We start from the raw sequence: 27021 nt of genomic DNA, 5'->3' as shown, positions 1-27021 counted from the left end.
CTGAAGAACTAAAGTTTTCTAAATCAGGTGTACAAATATACGTGAATTTATCTGGTCCATTTGCCTGTCTTTACTCCAGTAACCCTCTGTCTTGATTACTCCACCTTAATAATGAATACATCTGTTGGAGTAAATTCTCTAACTTTGTTCTTTACATTGAAATTGGCTCTTCTTAGTCCTTTGGATTTCCGTATGAAGCTTAGGATCTGTTTCCCAATCTGGGAAAAAAATATCTGTAGAAATTGTGCTGGATCTCAGTGACTCTATAAACCAGCGAATCAATTATATATTAATTTCTGTTCTTTTTTAAAGATGTTATTCATTTATTTGACACACAGAGAGAGAACACAAGCAGGGGGATTGGGAGAGGGAGAAGCAGGCTTCCCGCTGAGCAGGGAGCCTGATGCAGAGCTCGATCCCAGGACCCTGGGATCATGACCCGAGCCAAAGGCAGACACTTAACTACTGAGCCACCCAGGTGCCCCATTAATTTCTATTCTTGATATCCCTAGGATCCTGGGATATTAAGCACACAAGAAATGAAGCTGGAAGTGCTTATATATTGCAACATTAATTCAAATTAATATAATAATCCTGCCTCTTAAAAATGATCTTTAATCATACCCTCTGTGGTTTGTAGGACACTAAACTCTCTATTCCTTTGGCAGCAACTTATGACATAAACATAACCACAAATCACAACTATCATTTATTAAATATATAAGATGGGCCAGGTACTGTTTTAGATGTTCCTTTATTTTATTTCTAATTTTTTAAAATATTTTATTATTTGAGAGAGAGAGAGAGAGAGATTGAGAGAACAAGTAGAAGGAGGAGCAGAGGGAGAAGCAGACTTCATACGGAGCAGGGAGCCTGATGCAAGACTCAATCCCAGGACCCTGGGATCATGACCTGAGCCGAAGGCAGATGCTCAACTGGCTGAGCCACTCAGGGGCCTTTTATTTATAATTCTTAAGACCTTATATGGAACATTTCATAGATGAAGAAACTAGTATGTTAAGAGAGGTTAACTAACCTGCCTAATGTTGTCCACCTAGTAAATGATGAGGTCAGAGACCAAAACCTGTTTTATGTTTGCTCACAGTCCCATTCCCAGGGCCTGAGGCAGGCAAAACTGCAAAGACTGACGATAAGTATGTGGGGATTGAATGAATACTTATGTGTTTTTCTCCATCCATTTCCTGTTAGTGATTCACATTTCTTTCCTCAATAAAAATGATAAAACTTTCAAAATAAAAATGGTTTTAATAAGTAGCAAATTTATATTCTATAGTATCTAGCATAATACTTAGGTGAGAAAGTGGTAAGAAATCCAATTAAAGTGTTCCAGAATGCCCAAACTGTGGGGAGTCACCTCTTCATTTAATACTTCAAAAGACTGTGTGTTACCTAGATGTCTTTAATGTTTACTATTTCTTTTTTGAATTGATATTTAAAGTGACGGCATCAACTCTGTCTTTTATGGCAAGATTACTTTGATATTCAATTGTTTTCATTCTGACTTTTCCTCTTTTATTTGGAGGTAAGGAGGAAAAAGACACACTTTAAAAATTATCTACCAGCTTATTAAAATATTAAAAATATTTAAGTAAAACTGAACTAAATAGAGATTAAATTTGAACCTTGAAATCCTTTTAGACTTGTAAGTGGAACCTCAGGCCAGTTTCCTTTCTATTTTACATGCTTAATTTTTTACATATATTTTTCTTCTTTATGTGCATCTTCTAAAAACATTCAGTTATTTAGAGTCCTTTTTACACACATGAGAATATGATTTCACTTACATGTGGAATCTAAAAAAAACAAATGAATGAACAAAAAACCAAACAGACTTAAATACAGAGAACAAACTGGTGGTTGCTAGATGGGAAGAAGATGGGGGGATAGGCAAAATAGATTGAGAGGTACAAACTTTAAATTTCCAGTTATAAAGTAAGTAAGTCACAAAGATGAAAAGTACAACATAAGGAATACCATCAATAATGTTGTAATAATATATGGTGACAGATGGTGACTACACTTATCATGGTGAGCATTGAGTAGTGTATAGAATTATCAAATCAATATGTGATACCTCTGAAACTAATAACATTGTATGTCAGTTATACTTCAATAAAAAATTAAATGTTGAAAAAAAGAAAAGCTGTACAAAGCTGACCATGTTATTGGCAGTATCATTGTAAAACACAAAACAAAAGCACACAACCAAGTAATTACAGATTAGACTTGGTAATTTCAGCCTTTACCATGTACCAACTGATAGTAGAGTCTTCCTTCCTTCCTTCCTTCCTCCTTCCTTCCTTCCTTCCTTCCTTCCTTCCTTCCTTCCTTCCTTCCTTCTTTTTTCTTTGGCTTCTTTGACCCCATCAAAAAACTTTATTCACACAAATGTCCCTGAATTTAAAAAGCCTCAGTCATTCATCCACATTAGGGGGATCCACGGTGTTCAAGGAACTTAAATATAATGTATCAAACCCACCTAAGAAAGCCAAGTACAAAAATATTGATATAAAGCTGTTCACGTGTAGGTCCTAGATCACCAGCTTCTGTGCAAAAAAAAAAAAAAAAAAGAAAAATGGATTTTTATGTAGTATTTTAAACTAACTTTGGCCTGGGCTAAAACCTCCCTTGCACCTGAGTCAACCCCACACAAGTGTTAAAATCATTGCAACCTACTCTCGTGCTCTGATGAAAGGCACAAAAGATTTCTTTAAAATATTCCTCTACAAACTCCCTTTCCCCTGTGGGTTCTCATGGAAAAAGATGTGGGGACCCCTGGGCAACCAGTGGCAGTGGAGTCACCACTTGATGGCGGCTGTGGAAGCTTACGTTAGCCAACCCTCAAGTCCCACCTCCTAGTTTCCCCTCTGAAGCGTCTCTCTAGACAGGACTCCCTGTCCTCCAAGACTAGCAGGCAGCATCAGAGATGGGCTTGGCATTCCAAAGGCTGTGTCTCAGCCCACTGTGGGAGGATGGCCGAGGCGCTATCCCCGGGCCTCAGCCTCAACCTTGGCTGTTGTCACATTGCCAATTCCTAGGCAACTCCAGTAGTGCTGTGCCTGTCAGGGGGCCACCAGACAGACCAAGGATGGGGAAAGGAGTCAAGGGAGAGCAATAACCCAAGAGTGACAAGTGCCCCCAGATATGTGGGCGGTGGTGGCACAAGCAGGATCAAAGTTGAGTGGGGCACTTGATGGGTGGGCTGGAAACCCAGGCAGCATGAAGCAAGGTGAGGGCAGAGAGTGAGGGGCCCCCTCCTTAGGCAGTGGAGGCCGAACTCTTCCTGTTCCAAGTTTCCGAAAGATACTCTGATGCTGAAACTCAGACATCCATCCTATTAATAACTGTTTTCTAAGAAGGTAAACCGCAACAGCATAAAGATCCCCACAATGCTCTTAACCTTTTCTTAGAAAAAAAACTCAAGCAAAAATAGTCTTATTCCTCCAAACACTGGTTTTCTGGGAGACAGCCGATAGGTCAAGGAGCTGGGACTCTTAGAGGAAGGGATGATAGGGGCAGGGAATGCCCAGGGGCAAGAAGGCTTTGAGTAAGGTGGTAGAGTGGTCTTAGTACCACAGGATCAGGGAGCAGAAGGAGTCATATGCTCCTTGTCCCTGTCATCTCTGCCTGTGCTGTAAAGGAGGCCAGGGCCCTGTTTCAAGTCAGACCTCCACCAGTGTTGGGCATGTTTCTCCTCCAGCTGTAAACATGGTATTTCTCCAGTCAACATTGGATTCACTCCTTCAGAAAGGCAGCCACAGGGGGCATACCCTGTCTGGGCAGGAAAAAAGAATCCCCAATCTCCTTTCCCAAGGCCTCTGGGAAGAGATGAGGCTCAGGCCTGCGACCTTCATCCGCAATCCCCAGAAAGGGGTGAGACCGAGCCAGTCTTTAATGAACCACCTGTGGCATCCTCCTGGCTACAGGTAAGAGGCAGTAGAATAATTATTGCTGCTGAAGATTGTGAGTCATCATTATGCTATAAAACATTATTATGCTTCTAGGAAAACTTACAGAACAATAAAATATGGTCAGTGATGAACCATATTATATTTTACGATTTTCTTCTTTTTTTTTAATCTGATATACACTTTGTACTTTCCCCAGAAACACCACAGATGGCTGGTACCTGTATGCTGATAGTTCAAATGGAAAATTTGGTGACATGGCTGATATACTCACTCCTGTTATTTCACGCATGGGACCAAGATGTACCCTGGTGTTCTGGACTCATATGAATGGTGTCACAATTGGTTCTCTCCAGGTACTTCTTAGACAATTGCACTTTCTAAATTTTCCTCTATAAAAATTCATACTGTACAATTTAGTGTTATTAAAATATGGTCTGCTAATAGATGATCATGGGTGATTATCAACACCTTACTAGTTTCAATATGGCATGATTGAAAAAAAAGGTTTAGCAAAATTGGACCTGAATGGCCAGCAGGATGTTTTTTAACTATTCACTTTATGGTTATTACCTTTATTCTTAAACGTCAGAATAAATACACACAGCTTGCATGTAATACAGTTTTGTACTTGAAATGTTTCATGTAGGTTTTAGTGTCAGTGTTCTGAGAATACCAATGTTCTGAGAATAGTGCAAATGGATTATACACACTTCAGTGACCTTTGAATGTGCATTCTTCGAGTTCTTCATTTTCCAATTGTCTTTTTCAAATTGTTTCTTTGTTAAAAAAATTAAACTGTTTCAGAATTAGTTTCAACTATTTCAAACTGTTTCAAGAATCTCACAGAGAACCCCAATATAACTTTCACTCAGAGTTCCTTTTTTTTGCTCATTGTCCCAGACCATCTGTTATAGGAAAAATTCCATACAGTATCACATATCACACTTAGTTATTTCTTCCTAGTGTCTTTCAAATTGGAATAACTCCTTAATCTTCTCTGGACTTTTATGACCTTGCACCACCACCACCAACAAAATTACATCTCCATTTATTGATTTATATCAGTGTGGATTCATGGATCCTTTTTGTATTCAATTTGTTATTGTCTATTATTACTGTTATTTTTCATTGGTTCTTAAATTGTCCCAGATTTGCTCATAGGAGACCCTTGAAGCTGGCTTCTATGTCTCTTTGACAGTCCCATTAGTCTTTGAGCATTGTCTTCCTTTCTGTCCAAGAAGATGTTCCAGACTCATGTTATTTTTATCCTGTTCCATCCCTGGAGTTAACTTTTTCGAGGGGGTCCTGGTTTCTTTTAGAAGGCCAAGTTACATAGGCAAACCAGAGAGAGATTCTGGAGTCCCAAGGCAGATGCCTGCATCCTTTTTTCCCATATTGGACATGCCTTATACAATATATGAGGTTTTAAGTAATATGTATAGATGCATCATTCACACAGAACAAGGCAACTCAGTTGTCAAACATCTCCATTTGTACTATTTCAGGGAGGCCATGTCTGAAAGACCAATCCCAAAATTCTAGAATTGTTTACCGTGAGCAGTTTTAGACCAGGAATATCTTGCTAACTGCAGGCATAGCAAAGGGCTCTTCCCCTTGTCAAATACCATTAATTTGTTAGTGAAGAAGCCTATGTTTAGCATATTTGCAAAAAGAGTACAGGTAGGTTACCTACTTTTTTCCCCCCAATAAAGAAAGAGAAACAGACTGCAGGGCAGCTGCTTAACCACTTCTTCCCCTGTGCCTTGATTATAATTTTAATATTAGGTGTTTGTCTCATTTTATTACTGTCTTATTCTAAGATTTTCCTGGCTATGTTAAATATTTATTTTTCCAAATAAGTTTTAGATAAGCATATTTCACAAATGCTATTAGCTTTTTTTTTTTTTTTTACTTGAAAGCATATTATATTTACTTATCAGTTTTGGAAGAATTATCTTCTTTATTATAGGTGAGATTCCTTACCAATAATTATTTAAAAGTAAACTTGTTTGGGTATAAGTATGTGTGCATGTTTGATAATCTAAAAACATCCAATAGTCTTATGGATTAAAGTTATAGCTTATCATTTGTTTTAGATTGACTTTTTAAAAAATGGTTTTTGGCAAACAATCAATACAGCTTACTGCAGGATTTTCATCAGAAAAATGAGAATTATTTAACTGGTATATTTTGTAGTTAAGATTAATCATCTGAAATATGCTTTCTTTTTTCAGGTACAATTTTGTATTAGTAGGTGAAAAATTATAAAATATTAAAATGTTATAAGTAATTATCAAATAACTAAAATGGTAATGCATGTGATCCTTGTTTTTGTGCATGAACACATTCTTCTTAGTCATTTGTATGTAGAATGGTACTCATACAAAGATCTATTTCCCATACTTTTTTAAAGTATTCATCAAAAAATGATATTTACTTTTTTAGGAATTATATTTTTTTGAAGCATGTTTTTTTTTTAAGATTTTATTTATTTATTTGCCAGAGAGAGAGAGAGGGGGGGGGGAGTACAAGCAGGGGGAGTGGCAGGCAGAGGGAGAAGCAGGCTCCTCGCTGAGCAAGGAGCCTGATGTGGGACCCAATCCCAGGACCCTGAGATCATGACCCAAGCTGAAGGCAGATGCTTAACCATCTGAGCCACCCAGGTGCCCCTGAAGCATGTTGTTTTAACTTAAATTATATAAATTATATAGACCAAAACTATGGCATTATTTTTGTTAGCTCCATATTACTTAGAAATTCTAAAGGTCTAGAAACTCTACTTCTATAAAATTAATAGTTTGAATGTTATTTATACTCCAATAAAAAATAGCTGTTTCAATTTAACTGAAAATACAGAGATAATGAAACCATTAAAAGTTGCCTGCACTTTCGAAAGTCAAAACTTTCACAAACCCATTACCAGAATGATTCTTTCGGTTGTACACATTGTATTTTTAAAAAGTAATGCTGTGAAATAATTAAATAAACCAACTAAGCCAGTTACTTTAAAATGTGTAATTCTGCTTTTCCCTGTTCTCTTCAGTTACTCTCTTGTTGGTTCATTTTGTAGCATTCTAAAAGAGCCAGGATAATTTGTCTGCTGAGACTAATCTGAATTTCCCTTTAGAATAAGGATAGAATACTGAGGAGAATGCGAGGTGCCGAGGCTCTTGGGAGGAAGAGTCAGTGCCCACGCATATCACCCAGGTGTTCTATTAAAATTGAATGGGTTCCCATTATAACACACTGTCCCCACTGAACCCAAGAGCATGAGGAAGGAAAATCATCCTCAAAAAAATGTTTCAGTAAGTAATAAGTACTTTTCATTTCGACTCCATGAATATTATTTAATATATAAAACTCCAATTGTTAATTCTGTCAGTTTTTTTAAAAAAGCTAATGTAGTTAAGTGTTAATGAAATGGTGCCTAGACCGTTTGGACTTGACTGACAGATATTCATGTGCACCTTTATTACACAAAGCTTGTGAGGGATCCTGGAGACACATTGCTGTAGAGAAAACAAAGACATCTAATGAAAACTGTCCCCACTTTTCTCTAAGGGACTTCATGGTGATATTAAAATTTTTAAAAATCAGTGGTCAAATTCTAAATGTTTAAAATTTATCAAGACAGAATATTTTAACACCTATTACTTGATTTATCTCGGTAGGTACTCAGCAAGAAAGACAATGTTACTGCTAAATTGTGGGCTCAAAGAGGACAGCAAGGTGCACAGTGGAAGAAAGTGGAAGTGTTTTTAGGCGTTCAATCACATATACAGGTTTGTTAAGCCAAGTAGTTGTTGAGTGATGTGGGAGTTTTGTTGAATTTTTTTTGTCTAATCCTACTTTATTTCCTCCACTCATAGTCTTTTTGCCCTCCCATCCCCTTCCTGATGTGTTACATGAATGCCTACCACTCCATGTAGCATTTCCGTAAGGGACTTAACAGTTCCAGATGTCCTAATTTCTCCCAAACAGACAGCCATGTTCTACAACTATGTAATTTTAATGCCAGCCATCATGCTTCACTTCACAGTCAGCCTCCCTCATACAAAGAACACCTCCCTCGATTTTACAGATATATTCCCGGAGACTGTGGAGTAATTATGTTAATCTCTTTCAAAACTAATTTAAAAGACAGACTTTTGAAAGTGCATTGTATTGTTGAGCCTTAATAGAGGTAATTTTTTCATCTAACTCAAAAATATTTTGGGTAGGCGCAAAATTATATAATGCTGTACTTGTCTTCATGTAGATTACAATAATATTAGGAGGAGAAGACCTATATGTATCTAACAATTTAAAATAAGTAGTAGTACATATGCTTAAATTGAAGATAATTACATACCAAGATAACTGGTATGGATTGTGTTTTTTATGGATTATCAAGAAAATAACTCATGGATGTGTGTGTGTGTGTGCATGCGTGCGTGTGCATGTATTTGGCAGAAGGGGGTTTTCTTGGAAGAAAGCCTTAGCTCAGCTATTAAAATTTTTAAGATTTGGATCAGGAGAGTGAGAAGCCAAAAGCATTTATGCCGGGGACCATTTTCTTAGTGGTAATTGCACAGGGCTTAATTTCATGATTTTAGAACCATTTATCTCTAGATAGAAGATACATCTTGGCTAATTACTGCATTTCCAGTCCTCTGTATATGCAGAAATAGTAGCCCATTCTGCTGTGGATATTTAGTAACTATAGTCACGTGCTGTGTGAAAGATCAGCTCCTCTCCATTCCGGTGGAAGCACAGGGCAGCTACCTGTGTAAAGGATCAATACAGCCCTATCCCCAATTTCTTGGAATGGTAGGTGTCATAAATCCCGTATGTTTTTGGTTTCTCACTGGAGCCCAGTTTTCTTATGGATCATTTGTAGATTATTTAGGAAATTGATAAGAAATAAGTTCAGCCTGAAGATGTAATTATTGGACTGCAATTTCATATTGCACAATGTGAAATTTATTTTTAAAATGACTCCACCTGTTCATTCTCTAAGATCTTTTAGCTGAGGGTAGAAGAGTCCTCAGCAAGAATATGGAGAAGGTTTCGCTGCTGCCAGACATAGACTTCTACCCCAGGCAATGAATTCTTAACTAGTTCTGTGCAAGTAGGATATTTGTAGAATAAAATCATATTCAAAATAACATTAAGGTGGATTTCAGCAGGAGGAATCAATTATTAATGTTTCTGAAATTTGCTTTTTCATATACTGAAATTTGATTGAAGAGAAATATGCCCATGTTGTTTGATTCTTAAAATTAGATAATAATGGCTTGTGAATATTTGATTTTTTTTTGGGGGGGGGATTCACTCATTCCTTCCATGCAGACTTACTAAGTACCCACTATGTGCAAAGCTCATTACTATGCACTGAGCCAGGCATACTGTCCGTGTTTTTCCCATTTTTACAATATCATTCCCTTTCACCTCAGAAAGAGGAATACCTCTAACCCTTGAGTAAAATATAAGATGCTTTTAGAAATTATATGCGGAATCAGCACTGAGTAGTTTTTGGAGTTTTATTTGGGAGCCCTCAAACTTAGAGTACTTAATTAAAATAGTTTGTATAACTAGAGCAGGCATATACACAGCACTTAGTAAGTGCTAAGTTCTATGAATTTGAAACATTTATTCATTTAGTTTTTATAGTCATTGTATGATTATTACCCCCCTTTTATACTAGAATACACAGTTACCTACACATGAGGGAACTTGCTCTAGATGCATACTACAAAATGGCAGAGACAGACTTTAAGCAAGGCCAGTTCATCTACAAGTCCATAATCCAAACGCTGTGCCATATTGCTTTCCAAATTTTCCAAAATAATTGACCCTGCTTTTTATTCTACTGAAAAAAATATAATTACTCTTTAAAGAAAGTATAATCACATTCAATAAGAAAGTGTATGGAATCTTAACCAACATTTTATGGAGCGTTGGGATATAAGCAGTGATTTGATCATTTAAATATGGCAGGCACCTGAGAGTCCATCTGTAGAGTTGTGCAAAAACAAATTAATAAGGAAACACTTATTATCTGATTTCTTTTTCACAGAACACTTTATCACATATTGAAATGTTTAGATGCATCCAGAAAATAGAGTACCCTTTTCAGTTTGTGTATCGGTGTTTCCTTATAAAACACTGTAGTCCTTATTCTTTCTAGTTTCACCTTTTCTTAATGACTTCCAGCCTCTCAATCTATCAAATTTATTTTTCTTTTACAGCATATCTGTTATGAAGAACAATTTATGTAAATTTGGTATATGAATTTACATAAAAATTGTATTTTTATTTTGTTTTAGTTTTGATAATTTGAGAGGCATGATTTTCAATTATTGTATCATCTTATCTTAAAAGGAAAACACATACGTTTTCATACAGTCACATAAAAGCACAACACATCCTAAGGAAAAATTGTAATTCTTTTGAGAAAAATGTTTAGATTTCATCAAAAGCTGTTTGGGAGTTTGAACAATAAATATTTGTATAAAATCACTGAAGTAAATCTGTATTCCTTGTTAACTCATTTCAAATTGCTCTAAATTTACTTTAAAATATGTGAATATTTCTTATGTTAATACACAAATACATATTTGGCATGCAGAGAAATTTAATAGAAACATTCTGAATTAATTTCACTGAGAAATTTGAAACTAAACAATTTGTAACTTCTTGTGTTCCGTGAAACAGTGTTAATTGTTCTTCCAAGCACTGGTAATGTTACAAATTGAAGATGAAATTTCTAAACATTTTAGCAACTCCTGTTATTACTTTTAATCATTTCTAATTCTTTTGGAGTCCACGTAAGTGGGATTTCCCTGTCAGACAGTGGCACACGTGAGAATTTTGTTCATCGCATATATCGGTCAAAGGCAAATTAAAATCATTTCAATTCCAAAAATGTGAGCAATTAAAAAAAAACTCGTGGTACTGAGGTTTGATATCTTCGCTTTCACATAGTTGGGGTGGACAGATCTGAGGAGTGGCAACAAATTGGCCAAAATACAGGGTGTGGTTGCATCTTCTTTCTCTTCGTGTGCTTTGTCACCTGATTGGCCTCCTTCCTCCCATACGAGGTGCAGGTGAGGCTCTCAGAAGTGAGCAGGTCTTGTTTTGGATGAGAGAGGTATAGAAGCAGCATTGGTAGGTTGGTGGCTCCTGCTGGTTATCTTTGCCACCTGTCCTAAAAATCTAGACAAGATGCAGTGGTGTTGCCACTCCCACATTTGTGGGATGACTCTCAAACATTTTGCGAGTTTCATTATGGGGTATTTTTATTAGATTCAAACCTAATGTCCTGTATTTAATGGTTGCCTCAAATTTTGAATTCTTGGACAATTCAACTGAAATTGGATTTCTTTCCTTTTTTCCTTTCTTCCTTTTTTTTTTTTTTAAGATTGTGTTTAGGGCAAAGCGTGGTATCAGTTACAAGGGAGATGTAGCAGTGGATGATATTTCCTTTCAAGATTGTGCCCCCCTGCTTAGCCCAGACAGGAAGTGTACTGCTCAAGAATTCACATGTGCAAACAAGCAGTGCATTGCAAAGGACAAGCTGTGTGATTTTGTGAACGATTGCACTGATAATTCAGATGAATCTACTTTCATTTGCAGTAAGTGGAAGTTTTCTATTTCCTCACTTTTCCCCTTTGTTTCCTACAACCTTACTCTGCATGTGGTGTGTTAATGGCTGAAACATACAAAGTATGTAAAGCTCAGTAGCCAAGTCAGGTAAGGTGATTTACCTATTTAAATACATTTCTTTATTTCTCTCAATACTTAATTTAGAACTGTAATTCATTTAAAACTAGTTGGTGGCTTGGTGTGTGTGACATAATTGGTGATAAATTGGAAAATGTGTGTTGAAAGACAAAAAGAATGGAAACGGATATTTTTCATATGAAAGAAAGTTTTGGGAAAAAGAGAAGCAAAACATCCATCAATGCCAATTTGTGCAGGGCTCTCAAGCCTCTATGCTTTGATGCATTTGAGAGAGTTGTCATTCCTTTGTGTAAATTATGAGATGTGATAAATGTTAAAAATAAATAAATACCTAGATAATATATTAAACAAAGTCGTCTTCTAAAGGAAATACATATCAGCTATATGATATTGTAGGAGACCAACTCATAATAAATAGCACCTATTAAAATATCCTTAGATAAATGGGCCATATATGCTCATTTGGGCAAGTCTGTAAACTGTGCAACACAGTCCAGTTATTACCTCATTGCATTGCAAATAAGGTGAATACAGATTGTCAAAATGAAGGTTGACAAATTATTTCACTTACATGTAATAATTTCTGAGCAAGAATATTTTTGTTTGAGCCCTTGTTGTTGTTATTGGACCAAATCTGGAATATCAAGAACAACTTCAGTAGAGTAAGAGCTCTCGTTTGTATAGAACTTTTAACGTTCAAAGCCCTCTAATCTACTAATGTCTACTTGATCTTCACAGAAGCCCTGAGGGGTAAGTGGGACAGACACTCTTACTGTATATTACACAGAGGAAGCTGCCAACAGGAGTACTTAAAATTTTGTCAAAGTTCTTAAGACTGGTGTTGACAGAATTGGTCCTAGAACCAAGTACTTTATGAATCACTGCTTTGCTCAAGCTACCATACCACCTCTGTGTAAAGCTGAATCTTAAAAATATATATAAAAAAGTTATAGATGTAGAAATCCTATTTATATCAAGTAACTGTTCCTTCAGTTGTGGATTATTTCTTCCAGTATCTATCTATTAACACACAGGAACTAAGCAAATATATTTGGCTACTCTTGAATTCTGAATTAATAATAATCTTTTCCTTATAAATATTTTCTGCTGTGTGTTTACTTTCTGCATCAAATGCTTTTACAGTTTCTTCATTGCCATTTTCATTTCAATATCACAGAAATCTAGGTTATCAGTCAAATAGAGCAGATATTATGCTTTTGGATTTTGTTTCTTATGTTGCCAATGTATCTCTTTCCCCAGATAAAATTTAATGCCATTTTGAAAGTATTGATTTATTTATGGCTAAATTTTCCCAAAACTCTTTGTGTTTAGGTTCTAAATTTGTAAATATTTCTAGGAATGCTTTGTATTTAGGAAAGCATGCTGCTAGTTAAGAGTCTGAAGTGTATGGGACCTTACTGTCTTGGTAGTTCTTTATTTTTTGAGCATAGTTGACACACAATGTTACATTAGTTTCAGGTAACTCTACATGATGCCATGCTCACCACAGTTGTAGCTACCATCTGTTACCACACAACACTATTGCAATACCATTGACTATATTCCCTTGCTGTACCTTTTACTCCCATGACTTACTCAGTCCATAACTGGAAGTCTGTGTCTCCCACTCCCCTTCAGTCATTTTGCCCATCCCCCATCCTTTTACCCTCCAGCAACAATCACATTGTTCTCAGTATTTATAGGTTTCACTCTGCTTTTTGTTTGTTGTTTTGTGTTTTAGATTCCACATATAAATCATAAGGTGTTGTTGTCTTTCTCTGACTTACTTCACTTAGCATTATACTGGTAGTTCTTTTGTATGAGAAATAAAGGTAGAAGTAATCATAAGACTTTGGACAGAAGGTTCTACCAGAATGTGCTTTTTGGTGAATTGATTGTCAAATCACTCTTGTTTAGGTTTTGAATGGGGCTACACATATCAGTAATACTGGTGCAAGAAAGCTGAATTACTTCCAGGTATTATATAGAAAAAGAAAACTTCCTCAACTCATTACAACAAATAAACAACAAGATGTTAGACCTTAAAAACGAAACCCACATTTTGATACTGGTTCTCATACATGAGTATGATTGTTTTAAATAGCATTGATTATTTGTATTATGTATTTTTAAAAAATTTACCTATAATCCCATTCTACAGTATTGAATGTTTTAATTATAGTGTGGCTAACATATCCTATATGAATTATGAGTTATCCTGTATATACTGTAAACTTTTTTTATTATATTAATCACCATATATTACATCATTAGCTTTTGATGTAGTGTTCCATGATTCATTGTTTGCATATAACACCCAGTGCTACATTCAGTATGTGCCCTCTTTAATACCCATCACCAGGCTAACCCATCCCCCACTCCCCTCCCCTCTAGAAGGCTGAGTTCATTTCTCAGAGTCCATAGTCTCTCATGGTTCGTCTCTCCCTCCAAATTCCCCCCCTTCATTTTTCCCTTCTGCTATCTTCTTTTTTTTGACATATAATGTATTATTTGTTTCAGAGGTACATGTCTGTGATTCAACAGTCTTACACAGTTCACAGTGCTCACCATAGCACATACCCTCCCCAATGTCTATCACCCAGCCACCCCATCCCTCCCATCCCCCACCACTCCAGCAAGTCTCAGTTTGTTTTCTGAGATTAAGAATTTCTCGTATCAGTGAGATCATATGATACATGTCTTTCTCTGATTGACTTATTTCACTCAGCAAAATACCATCCAGTTCCATCCATGCCATTGCTAATGGCAAGATTTCATTCCTTTTGATGGCTGCATAATATTTTATTGTGTGTGTGTGTGTGTGTATACACACACTACATCTTCTTTATCCATTCATCTGTTGTTGGACATCTTGGCTCTTTCCATAGTTTGGCTATTTTGGACATTGCTGCTATAAACACCGGGGTGCATATACCCCTTCAGAGCCCTACATTTGTATCTTTGAGGTAAATACCCAGTAGTGCAATTGCTGGGTTGTAGGGTAGCTCTATTTTCAACTTTTTGAGGAACCTCCATACTGTTTTCCAGAGTGGCTGCACCAGCTTCCATTCCCAAAAACAATGTAGGAGGGTTCCCCTTTCTCTGCATCCCTGGCAACATCTATTGTTTCCTGCTTGTTAATTTTAGCCATTCTGTCTGGTGTGAGGTGGCATCTCATTGAGGTTTTGATTTGGATTTCCCTGATGTCGAATGATGTTGAGAACTTTTTCATGTGTCTGTTGGCCATTTGGATGTCTTCTTTGGAAAAATGTCTGTTCATGTCTTCTGCCCATTTCTTGATTGGATTATTTGTTCTTTGGGTGTTGAGTTTGATAAGTTCTTTATAGATTTTGGATACTAGCCCTTTATCTGATATGTCATTTGCAAATATCTTCTCCCATTCTGTCGGTTGTCTTTTGGTTTTGTTGACTGTTTATTTTGCTGTGCAAAAGCTTTTTATCTTGATGAAGTCCCAATAGTTCATTTTGCCCTTGCTTCCCTTGCCTTTGGCGATGTTTCTAGGAAGAAGTTGCTGCGGCTGAGGTCGAAGAGGTTGCTGCCTATGTTCTCTATTAGGATTTTGATGGACTCCTGTCTCACATTTAGGTCTTTCAACCATTTTGAGTCTTTTTTTTTTTTTAAGATTTTATTTATTTATTTGACAGAGAGGGAACACAAGCAGGGGGAGTGGGAGAGGGAGAAGCAGGCTTCCCATGGAACAGGGAGCCTGTTGTGGGACACAATCCCAGGATCCTGGGACCATGATGGGAGCCAAAGGCGGTTGCTTAACGACTGAGCCACCCAGGTGCCCCTCAAACATTTTGTCTATTTTTGTGTGTGGTGTAAGGAAATGGTCCAGTTTCATTCTTCTGCATATGGCTGGCCCAATTTTCCCAACACCATTTGTTGAAGAGACTGTCTTTTTTCCATTGGAACTTCTTTCCTTCTTTGTCAAAGATTAGTTGACCATAGAGTTGAGGGTCCATTTCTGGACTCTCGATTCTGTTCCATTGATCTATGTGTCTGGTTTTGTGCCAGTACCTTATTGTCTTGATGATGACAGCTTTGTAATAGAGTTGGAAGTCCGGAATGGTGATGCCACCAGTTTTGCTTTTCTTTTTCAACATTCTTTTGGCTATTTGGGGTCTTTTCTGGTTCCATAAAATTTTAGGATTATTTGCTCCATTTGTTTGAAAAACATAGATGGTATTCTGATAGGGATTGCATTAAATGTGCAGATTGCTCTAGGTAGCATTGACATCTTCACAATATTTGTTCTTCCAATCCATGAGCATGGAACGTTTTTCCATTTCTTTGTGTCTTCCTCAGTTTCTTTCATAAATATTTTATAGTTTTCTGAGTACAGATTCTTTGCCTCTTTGGTTAGATTTATTCCTATGTATCTTATGGTTTTGGGTGCCATTGTAAATGGGATCAACTACTTAATTTCTCTTTCTTCTGTCTTGTTGTTGGTGTATAGGAATGCCACTGATTTCTGTGCATTGATTTTATATCCTGCCACTTTACTGAATTTCTGTCTGAGTTCTAGCAGTTTTGGGGTGGAGTCTTTTGGATTTTCCACATAAAGTATCATACCGGCAAAGAGTGAGAGTTTGACTTCTTTCTTGCCAATTCAGATGCCTTTTATATCTTTTTGTTGTCTGATTGCTGTGGCTAGGACTTCTAATAGTATGTTGAATAGCCGTGGTGATAGTGGACATCCCTGTGTTGTTCCTGACCTTAGGGGGGAAGCTCTCAGTTTTTCCCCCATTGAGAATGATATTCGCTGTGGGTTTTTCATAAATGGCTTTTATGATATTGAAGTATGTACACTCTATCCCTATACTCTCAAGATTTTTAATCAAGAAAGGATGCTGTACTTTGTCAAATGCTTTTTTTTGCATCTCTTGAGAAGATCATATGGTTCTTGATCTTTCTTTTATTAATGTATTGTATCACATTGATTGATTTGCGGATATTGAGCCACGCTTGCAGCCCAGGAATAAATCCCACTTGGTCATGGTGAATATTCCTTTTAATGTACTGTTGGATCCTATTGGCTAGTATTTTGGTTAGAATTTTTGCATCCATGTTCATCAAGGTAATGGGTCTGTAATTCCCTTTTTTGATGGACTCTTTGTCTGGTTTGGGGAGCAAGGTAATGGTGGCCTCATAAAACGAGTTTCGAAGTTTTCCTTCCATTTCTATTTTTTGGAACAGTTTCAGAAGAATTGGTATTAATTCTTCTTTGAATGTTTGGTAGAATTCTCCTGCAAAGCCATCTGGCCCTGGGCTTTTGTTTGTTGGGAGATTTTTGATAATTGCTTCAGTTTTTAGTGGTTATAGGTCTGTTCAGGTTTTCCATTCCTTCCTGGTTCAGTTTTGGTAGTTAATACATTTCTAGGAATGCATCCATTTCTTCCAGGTTATCTAATTTGCTGGCTTATAGTTGCTCATTATATGTTCTTATAATTGTTTTTATTTCTTTGGTCTTGGTTGTGATCTCTCCTCTTTCATTCATGATTTTATTTATTTGGGTCCTTTCTCTTTCTTTTTGATAAGTCTGGCCAGGGATTTATCAGTCTTGTTAATTCTTACAAAGAACCGGCTCCTAGTTTTGTTGATTTGTTCTACTGTTCTTTTGGTTTCTATTTCATTGATTCTGCTCTGATCTTTATTATTTCTCTTTTCTTGTTGGATTTAGGCTTTATTTCCTGTTCTTTCTCCATCTCCTTTAGGTGTAGGGTTAGGTTGTATATTTGAGACCTTTCTTGTTTCTTGAGAAAGGCCTGTATTGCTGTATACTTTCCTCTTAGGACTGCCTTTGCTGCAGTTGTGTTTTGAACAGTTGTGTTTTCATTTTCATTTGTTTCCATGAATTTTTTAATTCTTCTTTAATTTCCTGGTTGACCTATTCGTTCTTTAGTAGGATGCTCTGTAGCCTCCATGCATTTGAGTTCTTTCCGACTTTCCTCTTGTGATTGAGTTCTAGTTTCAAAGCATTGTGGTCTGAAAATATGCAGGCAATGATCCCATTCTTTTGGTTCCAGTTGAGACCTTATTTGTGACCTGGGAAGTGATCTATTCTGGAGAGTGTTCTATGGGCACAAGAGAAGAATGTGTATTCCGTTGCTTTGGGATGGAATGTTCTGAATATATCTGTGAAGTCCATTTGGTCCAGTGTGTCATTTAAAGTCTTTTTTTCCTTGCTGATCTTTTGCTTAGATGATCTGTCCATTTCAGTGAGGGGGGTGTTAAAGTCCCCCACTATTATTGTATTGTTGTCAATGTGTTTCTTCGCTTTTGTTATTAATTGGCTTATATAATTGGCTGCTCCCATGTGAGGGGCATAGATATTTACAATTGTTAGATCTTCTTGTTGGATAGACCCTTTAAGTAGGATATAGTGTCCTTCTTCATCTCTTATTAAAGTCTTTGGTTTAAAATCTAATTTGTCTGATAGAAGGATTGCCACCCCAGCTTTCTTTTGATGTCCATTAGCATGGTAAATGCTTTTCCACCCCCTCACATTGAATCTGGAGGTGTCTTTGGTTCTAAAATGAGTCTCTTGCTGACAGAATATCGATGGGTCTTTTTTTTTTTAATCCAATCTGATAGGCTGTGTCTTTTGATTGGGGCATTTAGCCCATTTACATTCAGGGTAACTATTGAAAGGTATGAATTTAGTGCCATTGTATTGCCTGTAAGGTGACTGTTACTGTATATTGTCTGTGTTCCTTTCTGATCTGTTACTTTTAGGTCAGTCCTTTCTGGCCTTCTAGGTCTTTGTGGATGGGTCTGTTGCCAATCTAATGTTTCTACCATTGTAGGTTACAGATCTCTTCTCCCGAGCTGCTTTCAGGATTTTTCTCTTTGTCTCTGAGACTTGTAGGTTTTACTATGAGGGTAAATGTTGGGCTGCTGACCTATTTTTATTGATTTTGAGGGGGGTTCTCTGTGGCTCTGGATTTTGATGCCTGTTTCCTTCCCCAAATTAGGGAAGTTCTCTGCTATAATTTGTTCCAGTATACCTTCTGCCCCTCTCTCTCTTTCTTCTTCTTCTGGGATCCCAATTATTCTAATACTGTTTTGTTCTATGGTATCACTTATCTCTTGAATTCTGCCCTCGTGATCCACTAGTTGTTTATCTCTCTTTTTCTCAGCTGCTTCATTTTCCATCATTTGGTCTTCTCTATCACTAATTCTCTCTTCTGCCTATTTTTCTTAGCAGTTAGTTCCTCCATTTTTGATTGCACCTCATTAATAGCCTTTTTGATTTTTGACTTGGTTAGAGTTTATTTCTTTTATTTCTCCAGAAAATGTTTCTCTAATATCTTCCATGCTTTTTTTAAGCCCAGTTATTATCTTTAAAATCATCATTCTGAACTCTAGTTCTGACATCTTATTAATGTCTTTATCGATTAGGTCACTGGCAGTCGGTATTGCCCCCTGTTCTTTTTGTTGAGGTGATTTTTTTTTCCATCTTGTCATTATGTCCAGATGAATGAGAGAGCAAAATTCTAACGGCATAACAACCCCAGAGAAATAAACGCTCAACAATCAGAAGAGACCTGAAACCAGGGGGAAAAAGGGGGAAAGAAAGAGAAAATAAAAAGGAAAATAAAAAGAGAAAGATTAAAAAAGAAACATATATGATCAAATATGATCAGGCTGGTGAATAAGTCAATGCCACATACTAGATTTTGGACGTATTTTGGTCTGTTAGACGAAACTGCCTCTGAAAATTTTAAAGAAAAACTTATATATGTACAAAAATAAGGGTAAATATGATGAAGGGATGGAATATGACTGTAAAGATGAAAATTATAAAAGATTTTATGAAAGCAATTGATAAGTTGATTGAAAAAAGAAAGAAGACAAATTAAAAAAAAAATGGGAGGGAATGTGATCAGGCAGGAGAATAGAACAAAGCTATACACTAGAGATTTAGGGTATATTTTGGTCTGTTAGAAGAAACTGTTCTGAAAATTTTAAAGAGAGAACAACTTATATATGTACCAAAAATAAGGTTAACTACTATGAAGGGATAGAATATTACTCTAAAAATGAAAAATAAAAAAAATATTTTTAAAAAAGGGATTGATAAGATTTTGGTTAAAAAAGGGAAAATGAAAAATTCAAAAAAAAAGAAAATTAAAAAAATTAACTGTGAAAGACTAAAGATCAGGGGTAAAAAAGCCATGAATACTATGTGCTGTATTCCCCTAGAGCTGGTGTTCTGCTGTTATCATTGATCGGTAAACTTGGTCTTGGCTGGCTGTTCTTGCTCATCTTCTGAGGGAGGGGCCTGTTGCTGTGGTTCTTAAATGTTTTTGCTGGAGGTGGAATTGCCCCACCCTAGCCAGGGGCGGGGCTAATAATCTGCTCGGGTTTGCTCTCGGGAGCTTTTGTTCCCTGCAAGCTTTCTGTACAGTTTTGGAGGACTGGAGTCAAAATGACGGCCTCCCAATCTCCGTCCTGGAGGAGCCGAGAACTTGGGGCCCTACTCCTCAGTGCACCCCCAGAGAAAAGTGGTCAGTCACTCCCAACTCCCTTGTCTCCAGCCGCACTCCGTGCTCACCCCGCCTGTGACTGAGCATTTCTATCTGTGGCACAGAACCCCGTTTGGGGTCTCAAAACCTAGCAGATCCCTGCAATGAGCTCCTGCGCTGCTCTTCCCGGGGGAGGAAGGGGAGTCTCCACAGATCTGCCGCTTGTTGGGTCCCTGCTGGAAGAGCAGTTGCCCGACTGTGCCGCGGATCATGGTTTATGGCAACACTGAGTTGAGAGCCCACTCCTCTGCTCTGTCTTTGCAGCTGGCTTCCCTGCTGCAATTCCTGGGACCTCTGCCACACTCAGGCACCCCCAGTCTTTTGGTGATACCGAGGGTCCTGAGACCACATTGTCCCCGCGGGAGTTCCACCCCCTGCTTAGCCACTGGAGTAATGTCCCTCAGTGGAGCAGACTTCTCAACATTCCAATTTGGGGCTCTTCGGCTCTGTCACTTGCCAGTAGCAGCTGAAAGAGGCACCCTCCCCGCCATCTGTCTTCTGGAATATAGCCTCAGATTCACTTCTCTGCACATCCTACCTTCCAGAAAGTGGTTGCTTTTCTGTTCAGAGAGTTGCTGCTATTCTTTTCTTAGATCTCCTGTTGAGTTCATAGGTGTTCAGAATGGTTTGATCCCTATCCAGCTGAATTCCTGGGACCAGATGAAATTTAGGTCTCCTACTCCTCTGCCATCTTGCTCCTCCCCCTATGTATATAGTGTAAACTTTGATCTTCTAATTATATCCGGAAGAATAGGAAGGAGAAAAAAGATCTTAAAAATTACCATAGCAACTGATTTCAGAAATTTGGGTGACAACCAGTCAAAACTTTAGCCTTAAGTTCCAGAGTCCTTGGAGGTTTTTTGTTTTGTTTTATTTTGTTTTTGAGAATTCTAGGTAAAGATTGATTGAATATCACAACTCTAAGAAAAGTTCTGAAATATCATTAGGTAGAAATACACCATGGAGGGATAGGAGAAAGAATTTAAACTCCTTTTAAAGGAATGGACTATCTCTGATGGAAAAGAAGAAAATATATATTTTTTAAAACAGAAGTACCTGCTGCTTTTATATTCTGTATATCCATATAGACGTTGAAAACAAAATGTGGCAGAAAAATTAAAATGTCATTTTTGGCTTTATTATATAAATATCTAAAATATGGGACATAGTCAATAAGATGAAAGTGATATGTATGTCTGACAACTCTAAAATATTTGAACATATCTTTGCCAGTGATACAGAGGCTCCTTTGGAAAGCAACCCTATTTTTTGTTTCACCATACGTTCTAAGTAGCATATTTATTCATAAATATTTAAGAGTGTATCAGGCATACTGAAAATAATTTAATTCTGTACCATGGTTAGTAAGGATGCTGGATATTTCATCAACATAATTGTGAGTAATATGAACCTAATGGGCAAATGTAACACTGTATTTGCCATCTGCAGTATCTATTTATTTGAAACAGACACAATATTTACCAAGAAAAAAGAGATTATATTATTATTAAACAGTAAGGCAATTTCAGTAATTTAAAATGGATTAAAGTAACACATTATGTCTTTTTAATTAGGCTGGAAATCAATTAGAAAACAAAAGCTGGACAATGCCTATTGGTTAGGAGAAATGCACTTTTTAAAAATTTTTTTATGTGTTCAATTTTTTGAATTTTTATTTTTTAATTATGTAGAAATGCACTTTTAATAAATTATGCCTCCCTTCCAAAAAAGTTACAATGAAATTAGAAAATGTTTTCAATAAATAATTATAAAAACAATGCATAAAAATTTCTTGAGATTTAGCTAAGTACCTAGAGAAAAACTTATAGTCTTATATTAGAAACTAATAGTTTATATTAGTTTATGTTAAAAACTAATATAGAAAGTATATATAGAAATCTTATATTAGAAACTAATTAGGGGAGGAAAAGATGGTGGAGGAGTAGGAGACCCTATTCCACCTGGTCCCTGGAATTGAGCTGGATATCTACCAGACCACTCTGAACACCCACGAAATTGCCCTGAGATATAAGAAGATAGATCTGGATCTCTACAAACAGAATATTGCAGGCGGTTAGTTTTGAGGTATGAGGTGGGGAGCCGTGATTCTGCGGGCAGATATTGGGAGATAAATGGAAGGGGGAGGGAGCCGTGGGGATCTTGTGCTGGTCAGCAGTAGCCTCCTGTGCTGGGGACGGGGCACAGACATGCAGACTGGTAGCGGCGGGGAAAGGATTTTAGGTCCGCCCCCTGGACTGAATCCCAGAGCAGTGGGGCCGTGAGTGTGAACTGGGGGCAGCTGGCATTTTTAGAAGCACAAAGGGCAGAGACATGCCCCCATGCCCCGACCTGGAGGAGAGGACTGGGAGCCCTGCTGAGGGGCGCACAACCCAGGACGCTGTGGTTGTAGCAGCAGAGACAGAAATGGATATAGTGTGACCTGGAGAGCACACTGAAGAACAGACTGTGATCTCTCTGCTCTGAGGCAGAGGGTTGAAAATGATCTCTTCTGCTCTGATTCTCGGGATAGACAAGGAAAGCTGCCAGGGAAAGTAGCCGGAGAAGAAAAGCCACCCAAAACTGGTTTTCACTGAGCCCATCCCCCACCACAGGGGGCAGAGCAACTCTGCCCAAACAGGCTTGCCTGAGTAACAGCATGGCAGGCCCCTCCCCCAGAAGACAATCTGGGAGAACAAGAGGCCAACAACCCTAAGGTCCCTATAAAACATGTGCATCTTGCTTGGGTTGTGGTCAGTAATTTGGACACTGTACATTCCCTCAGTCACCCCTCAACAGAATGACTAGGAGGAGGAACCCTCAAAATAGGAAAGACTCAGAGAATATGACTTCTGCCACAGATTTACAAATGGGTACAGATATAACCAAGATGTTGGAAATGGACTTCAGGGTAGCAATTCTGAAGACAGTAGCTAGAATAGAGAAATCAATTAATGGCAACATAGAGTCTCTAAGGGCAGAAATGAAAGCTGAACTGGCAGAACTTAAAAATGCTATCAATGAGGTCCAATCTAATGTAAATAATCTAACAGCTAGGGTAAGCAAGCAGAAGAACGAATTAGTGATCTTGAAGACCAATTGATAGAAAAGAAGGAAAAAGAGAAGGTCAGGGAGAAATAACTCAAAATCCATGAAAACAGAATCAGAGAAATAAGTGACACCGTGAAACATTCCAGTGTCTTAATTATTGGGATCCCTGAGGGGGTGGAGTGAGAGAGAGGACTAGAAGATATATTTGAGCAAATCATAGCTAAGAACTTCCCTAATCTGGGGAATGAAACAAATATTCGTGTCCTAGAGGCAGATAGGACCCATCCCAAGATCAAGGAAAACAGACCAACACTCTGGTTGTAATAGTAAAACTCACAAATCTTAGAACCAAGGAAACCATCTTAAGGGCAGTTAGGGGGAAGAGATTATTTATACACCAAGGGAGGAACATAAGAATAACGTCAGACCTATCCACAGAGACATGGCAAGCCAGAAAGGCCTGGCAAGATGTATTCAGGGTACTAAACAAGAAGAACATGCAGCCAAGAATACTTTATCCAGCAAGGCTTCCATTTAGAATGGATGGAGAGATGCAAGGCTTCCATGACTGGCAGAAACTGAAAGAATATGTGACCACTAAGCCGGCCCTGCAAGAAATATTAAGGGTGGTGGTTGTATAAAAGGAGAAAGAACCCAAGAGTGATATAGAACAGAAATTTACAGAGCCAATCTATAGAAACAAGGTCTTCACAGGCAACATGATGACAATAAATTCATATCTTTCAATAATCACTCTGAACGTGAACGGCCTAAATGCTCCCATAAAACGGCACAGGGTTGCAGATTGGATAAAAAGACAGGACCCATCCATATGCTGTCTACAAAAGACTCATTTTGAACCTAAAGATATATCCAAACTGAAAGTGAAGGGATGGAGATCCATCTTCCATGCCAACAGACCTCAAAAGAAAGCTGGGGTAACAACTCTTATATCAGACAAATTAGATTTTAAGCTAAAGACTGTAGTTAGAGACACAGAATACTCTATCCAACAAGAAGATCTGACAGTTATAAATATCTATGCCCCCAACATAGGAGCAGCCATCTACATAAGCCAACTGTTAACCAAAATAAAGAGTCATATTGATAATAATACATTAATTGTAGAAGATCTCAATACTCCACTCTTAGCAACAGACAGATCATCTAAGCAGAAAATTAACAAAGAAACAAGAGCTTTGAATGACACACTGGACCAGATGGACCTCATAGATATATACAGAACATTCCACCCTAAAACAACAGAATACTCATTCTTCTCGAGCACACACAGAACTTTTTCCAGAATAGACCACGTACTGGGTCACAAATCAGGTCTCAACCGGTACCAAAAGATTGAGATTTTTCCCTGCATATTCTCAGATCATAATCTTTAAAACTGGAACTCAATCACAAGAAAAAATTTGGAAGAAATTCAAACTTTTGGAAGCTAAAGACCACTGTGCTCAAGAATGTTTGGGTCAACCAGGAAATCAAAGAAGAACTTAAACAATTCATGGAAAACAATGAGAATGAAAACACATTAGTCCAAAATCTATGGGATACTGCAATAGCAGTTCTAATGGGGAAATACATAGCCATCCAAGCCTCACTCAAAAAAATAGAAAAATCCTGAATTCACCAACTAACTCTACACCTTAAAGAACTAGAGAAAAAGCAACAAACGATGCCTAATCCACGCATTAGAAGGGAAATAACTAAGATTAGGGCAGAAATCAATGAATTAGAAACCAGAAACACAGTAGATCAGATCAATGAAACTAGGAGCTGGTTCTTTGAAAGAATTAATAAGATTGATAAACCACTGGCCAGACTTATCCAAAAGAAAAGAGAAAGGACCCAAATTAATAAAATTATCAACGAAAGAGATCACAACTAACACCAAGGAAATAGAAACAATTATTAAAAATTGTTATCAACCACTATATTGAAGAAATGGATGCCTTCCTGGAAACCTATAAACTGCCAAGACTGAAACAGGAAGAAAACGACAACTGAATAGGCCAATAATCAGTAACGAGATTGAAGTCATGATCAAAAACCTCCCAAAAAAACAAGAGTCCAGGGCCTGATGGATTCCCTTGGGAATTCTACCAAACATTCAAAGAAATAATACCTATTCTTCTGAAGCTGTTTCAAAAAATAGAAACAGAAGGAAAGCTTCCAGACTCACTCTATGATACCAGCATTACCTTAATCCCCAAACCAGGCAAAGACCCCATCAAAAATGAGAATTTCAGACCGTTATCCCTGATGAATAGGGATTCCAAAATTCTCAACAAAATCCTAGTTAATAGGATCCAACAATATATTAAAAGGATCATCCACCTTGACTAATTGGGATTTATCCCCGGAATGCAAGGGTGGTTCAACATTCGCAAATCAATCAATGTGACAGAACACATTAATAACAGGAGAGAGAAGAACCACATGGACCTGTCAATTGATGCGGAAAAAGCATTTGACAAAATACAGCATCCTTTCCTGATTAAAACAGAGTATAGGGATAGAGGGAACATTCCTCAAATTCATAAAATCCTTCTATGAAAAACCCACAGCAAATATCTTCCTCAATGGGGAAAAGATGAGAGCCTTTCCCTTAAGATCAGGAACACATCAAGGATGCTCACTCTCACCACTGTTGTTCAACATAGTACTAGAAGTCCTAGCAAAAGCAATCAGACAACAAAAAGAAGTAAAAGGTATTCAGATTGGCAAAGAAGAAGTCAAACTCTCTGTTTTCGCAGATGGCATGATACTTTATGTGGAAAATCCAAAAGACTCCACCCCCAAATTATTAGAACTTAAACAGCAATTCAGTAATGTGGCAGGATACAAAATCAATGCACAGAAATCAGTTGCTTTCTTATACAATAACAATGCAACTGTAGAAGGAGAAATTAGAGAAACTACTCCATTTACAATAGCACCAAAAACCCTAAGATACCTCAAATCTATACTCCAGGAACTACAGAAGACTCATGAAAGAAATTGAAGAAAACATAAAAAGTTGGAAAAACATTCCATGCTCATGTATTGGAAGAATAAACATTGTTAAAATGTCTTTGCTACCCAGAGCAATCTATACCTTCAATGCCATCCTGATCCAAATTCCAATGACATTTTTCAAAGTGCTGGAACAAACAATCCTAAAATTTATATGGAATCAGAAAAGACCCTGAATTGCCATAGAAATGTTGAAAAAGAGAAACAAAGCTGGGGGCATCACATTGTCTGATTTCAAGCTATATTACAAAGCAGTTATCACCAAGACAGCATGGTACTGGCACAAAAACAGACATATAGACCTATGGAACAGAATAGAAAGCCCAGATATGGACCCTAAACTCTACAGTCAAATAATCTTCGACAAAGCTGGGAAAAACATGCAATGGAAAAAAGTCTCTTCAATAAATGTTGCTAGGAAAATTGGACAGCTAAATACAGAAGAATGACACTCGACCATTCTCTAACACCATACATAAAACTAAACTCAAAATGGATGAAAGACCTCAATGTGAGACAGGAATCCATCAAAATCCTAGAGGAGAACATAGGCGGTAACCTCTTTGACATCGCCCACAGCAACTTCTTTCAAGATACATCTCCAAAGGAAGTGAAACAAAAGCAAAAATGAACTTTGGGGACTTCATCAAGATAAAAAGCTTCTGCACATCACAGGAAACAGTCAACAAAACAAAGAGGCAACCCACAAAGTGGGAGAAGATATTTGCAAATGACAC

At 37.4% G+C, this 27021-nt stretch overlaps 1 protein-coding gene across 4 annotated transcripts in view; it reads left to right on the top strand.

Annotated features, from left to right (window-relative positions):
• The window catches only part of MALRD1 (MAM and LDL receptor class A domain containing 1), an 835513-nt gene that overhangs the window by 340375 nt on the left and 468117 nt on the right, over positions 1 to 27021 (top strand). For all 4 annotated transcript variants that reach the window (XM_088025530.1, XM_088025529.1, XM_028114131.2 and 1 more), the window contains 3 exons: positions 4129 to 4285; positions 7604 to 7714; positions 11335 to 11548. In XM_088025530.1, coding sequence (XP_087881656.1) covers positions 4129 to 4285; positions 7604 to 7714; positions 11335 to 11548 — 482 coding nt within the window. The remainder of the gene's footprint in view (positions 1 to 4128; positions 4286 to 7603; positions 7715 to 11334; positions 11549 to 27021) is intronic.

This window comes from Eumetopias jubatus, unplaced genomic scaffold (genome assembly GCF_037043125.1).
Source record: "Eumetopias jubatus isolate StellerSeaLion01/CBP00866 unplaced genomic scaffold, mEumJub1_p1.0 scaffold_8, whole genome shotgun sequence".
Lineage (NCBI taxonomy): Eukaryota > Metazoa > Chordata > Mammalia > Carnivora > Otariidae > Eumetopias > Eumetopias jubatus.
This window is presented reverse-complemented; position numbering and strand designations above follow the sequence as displayed.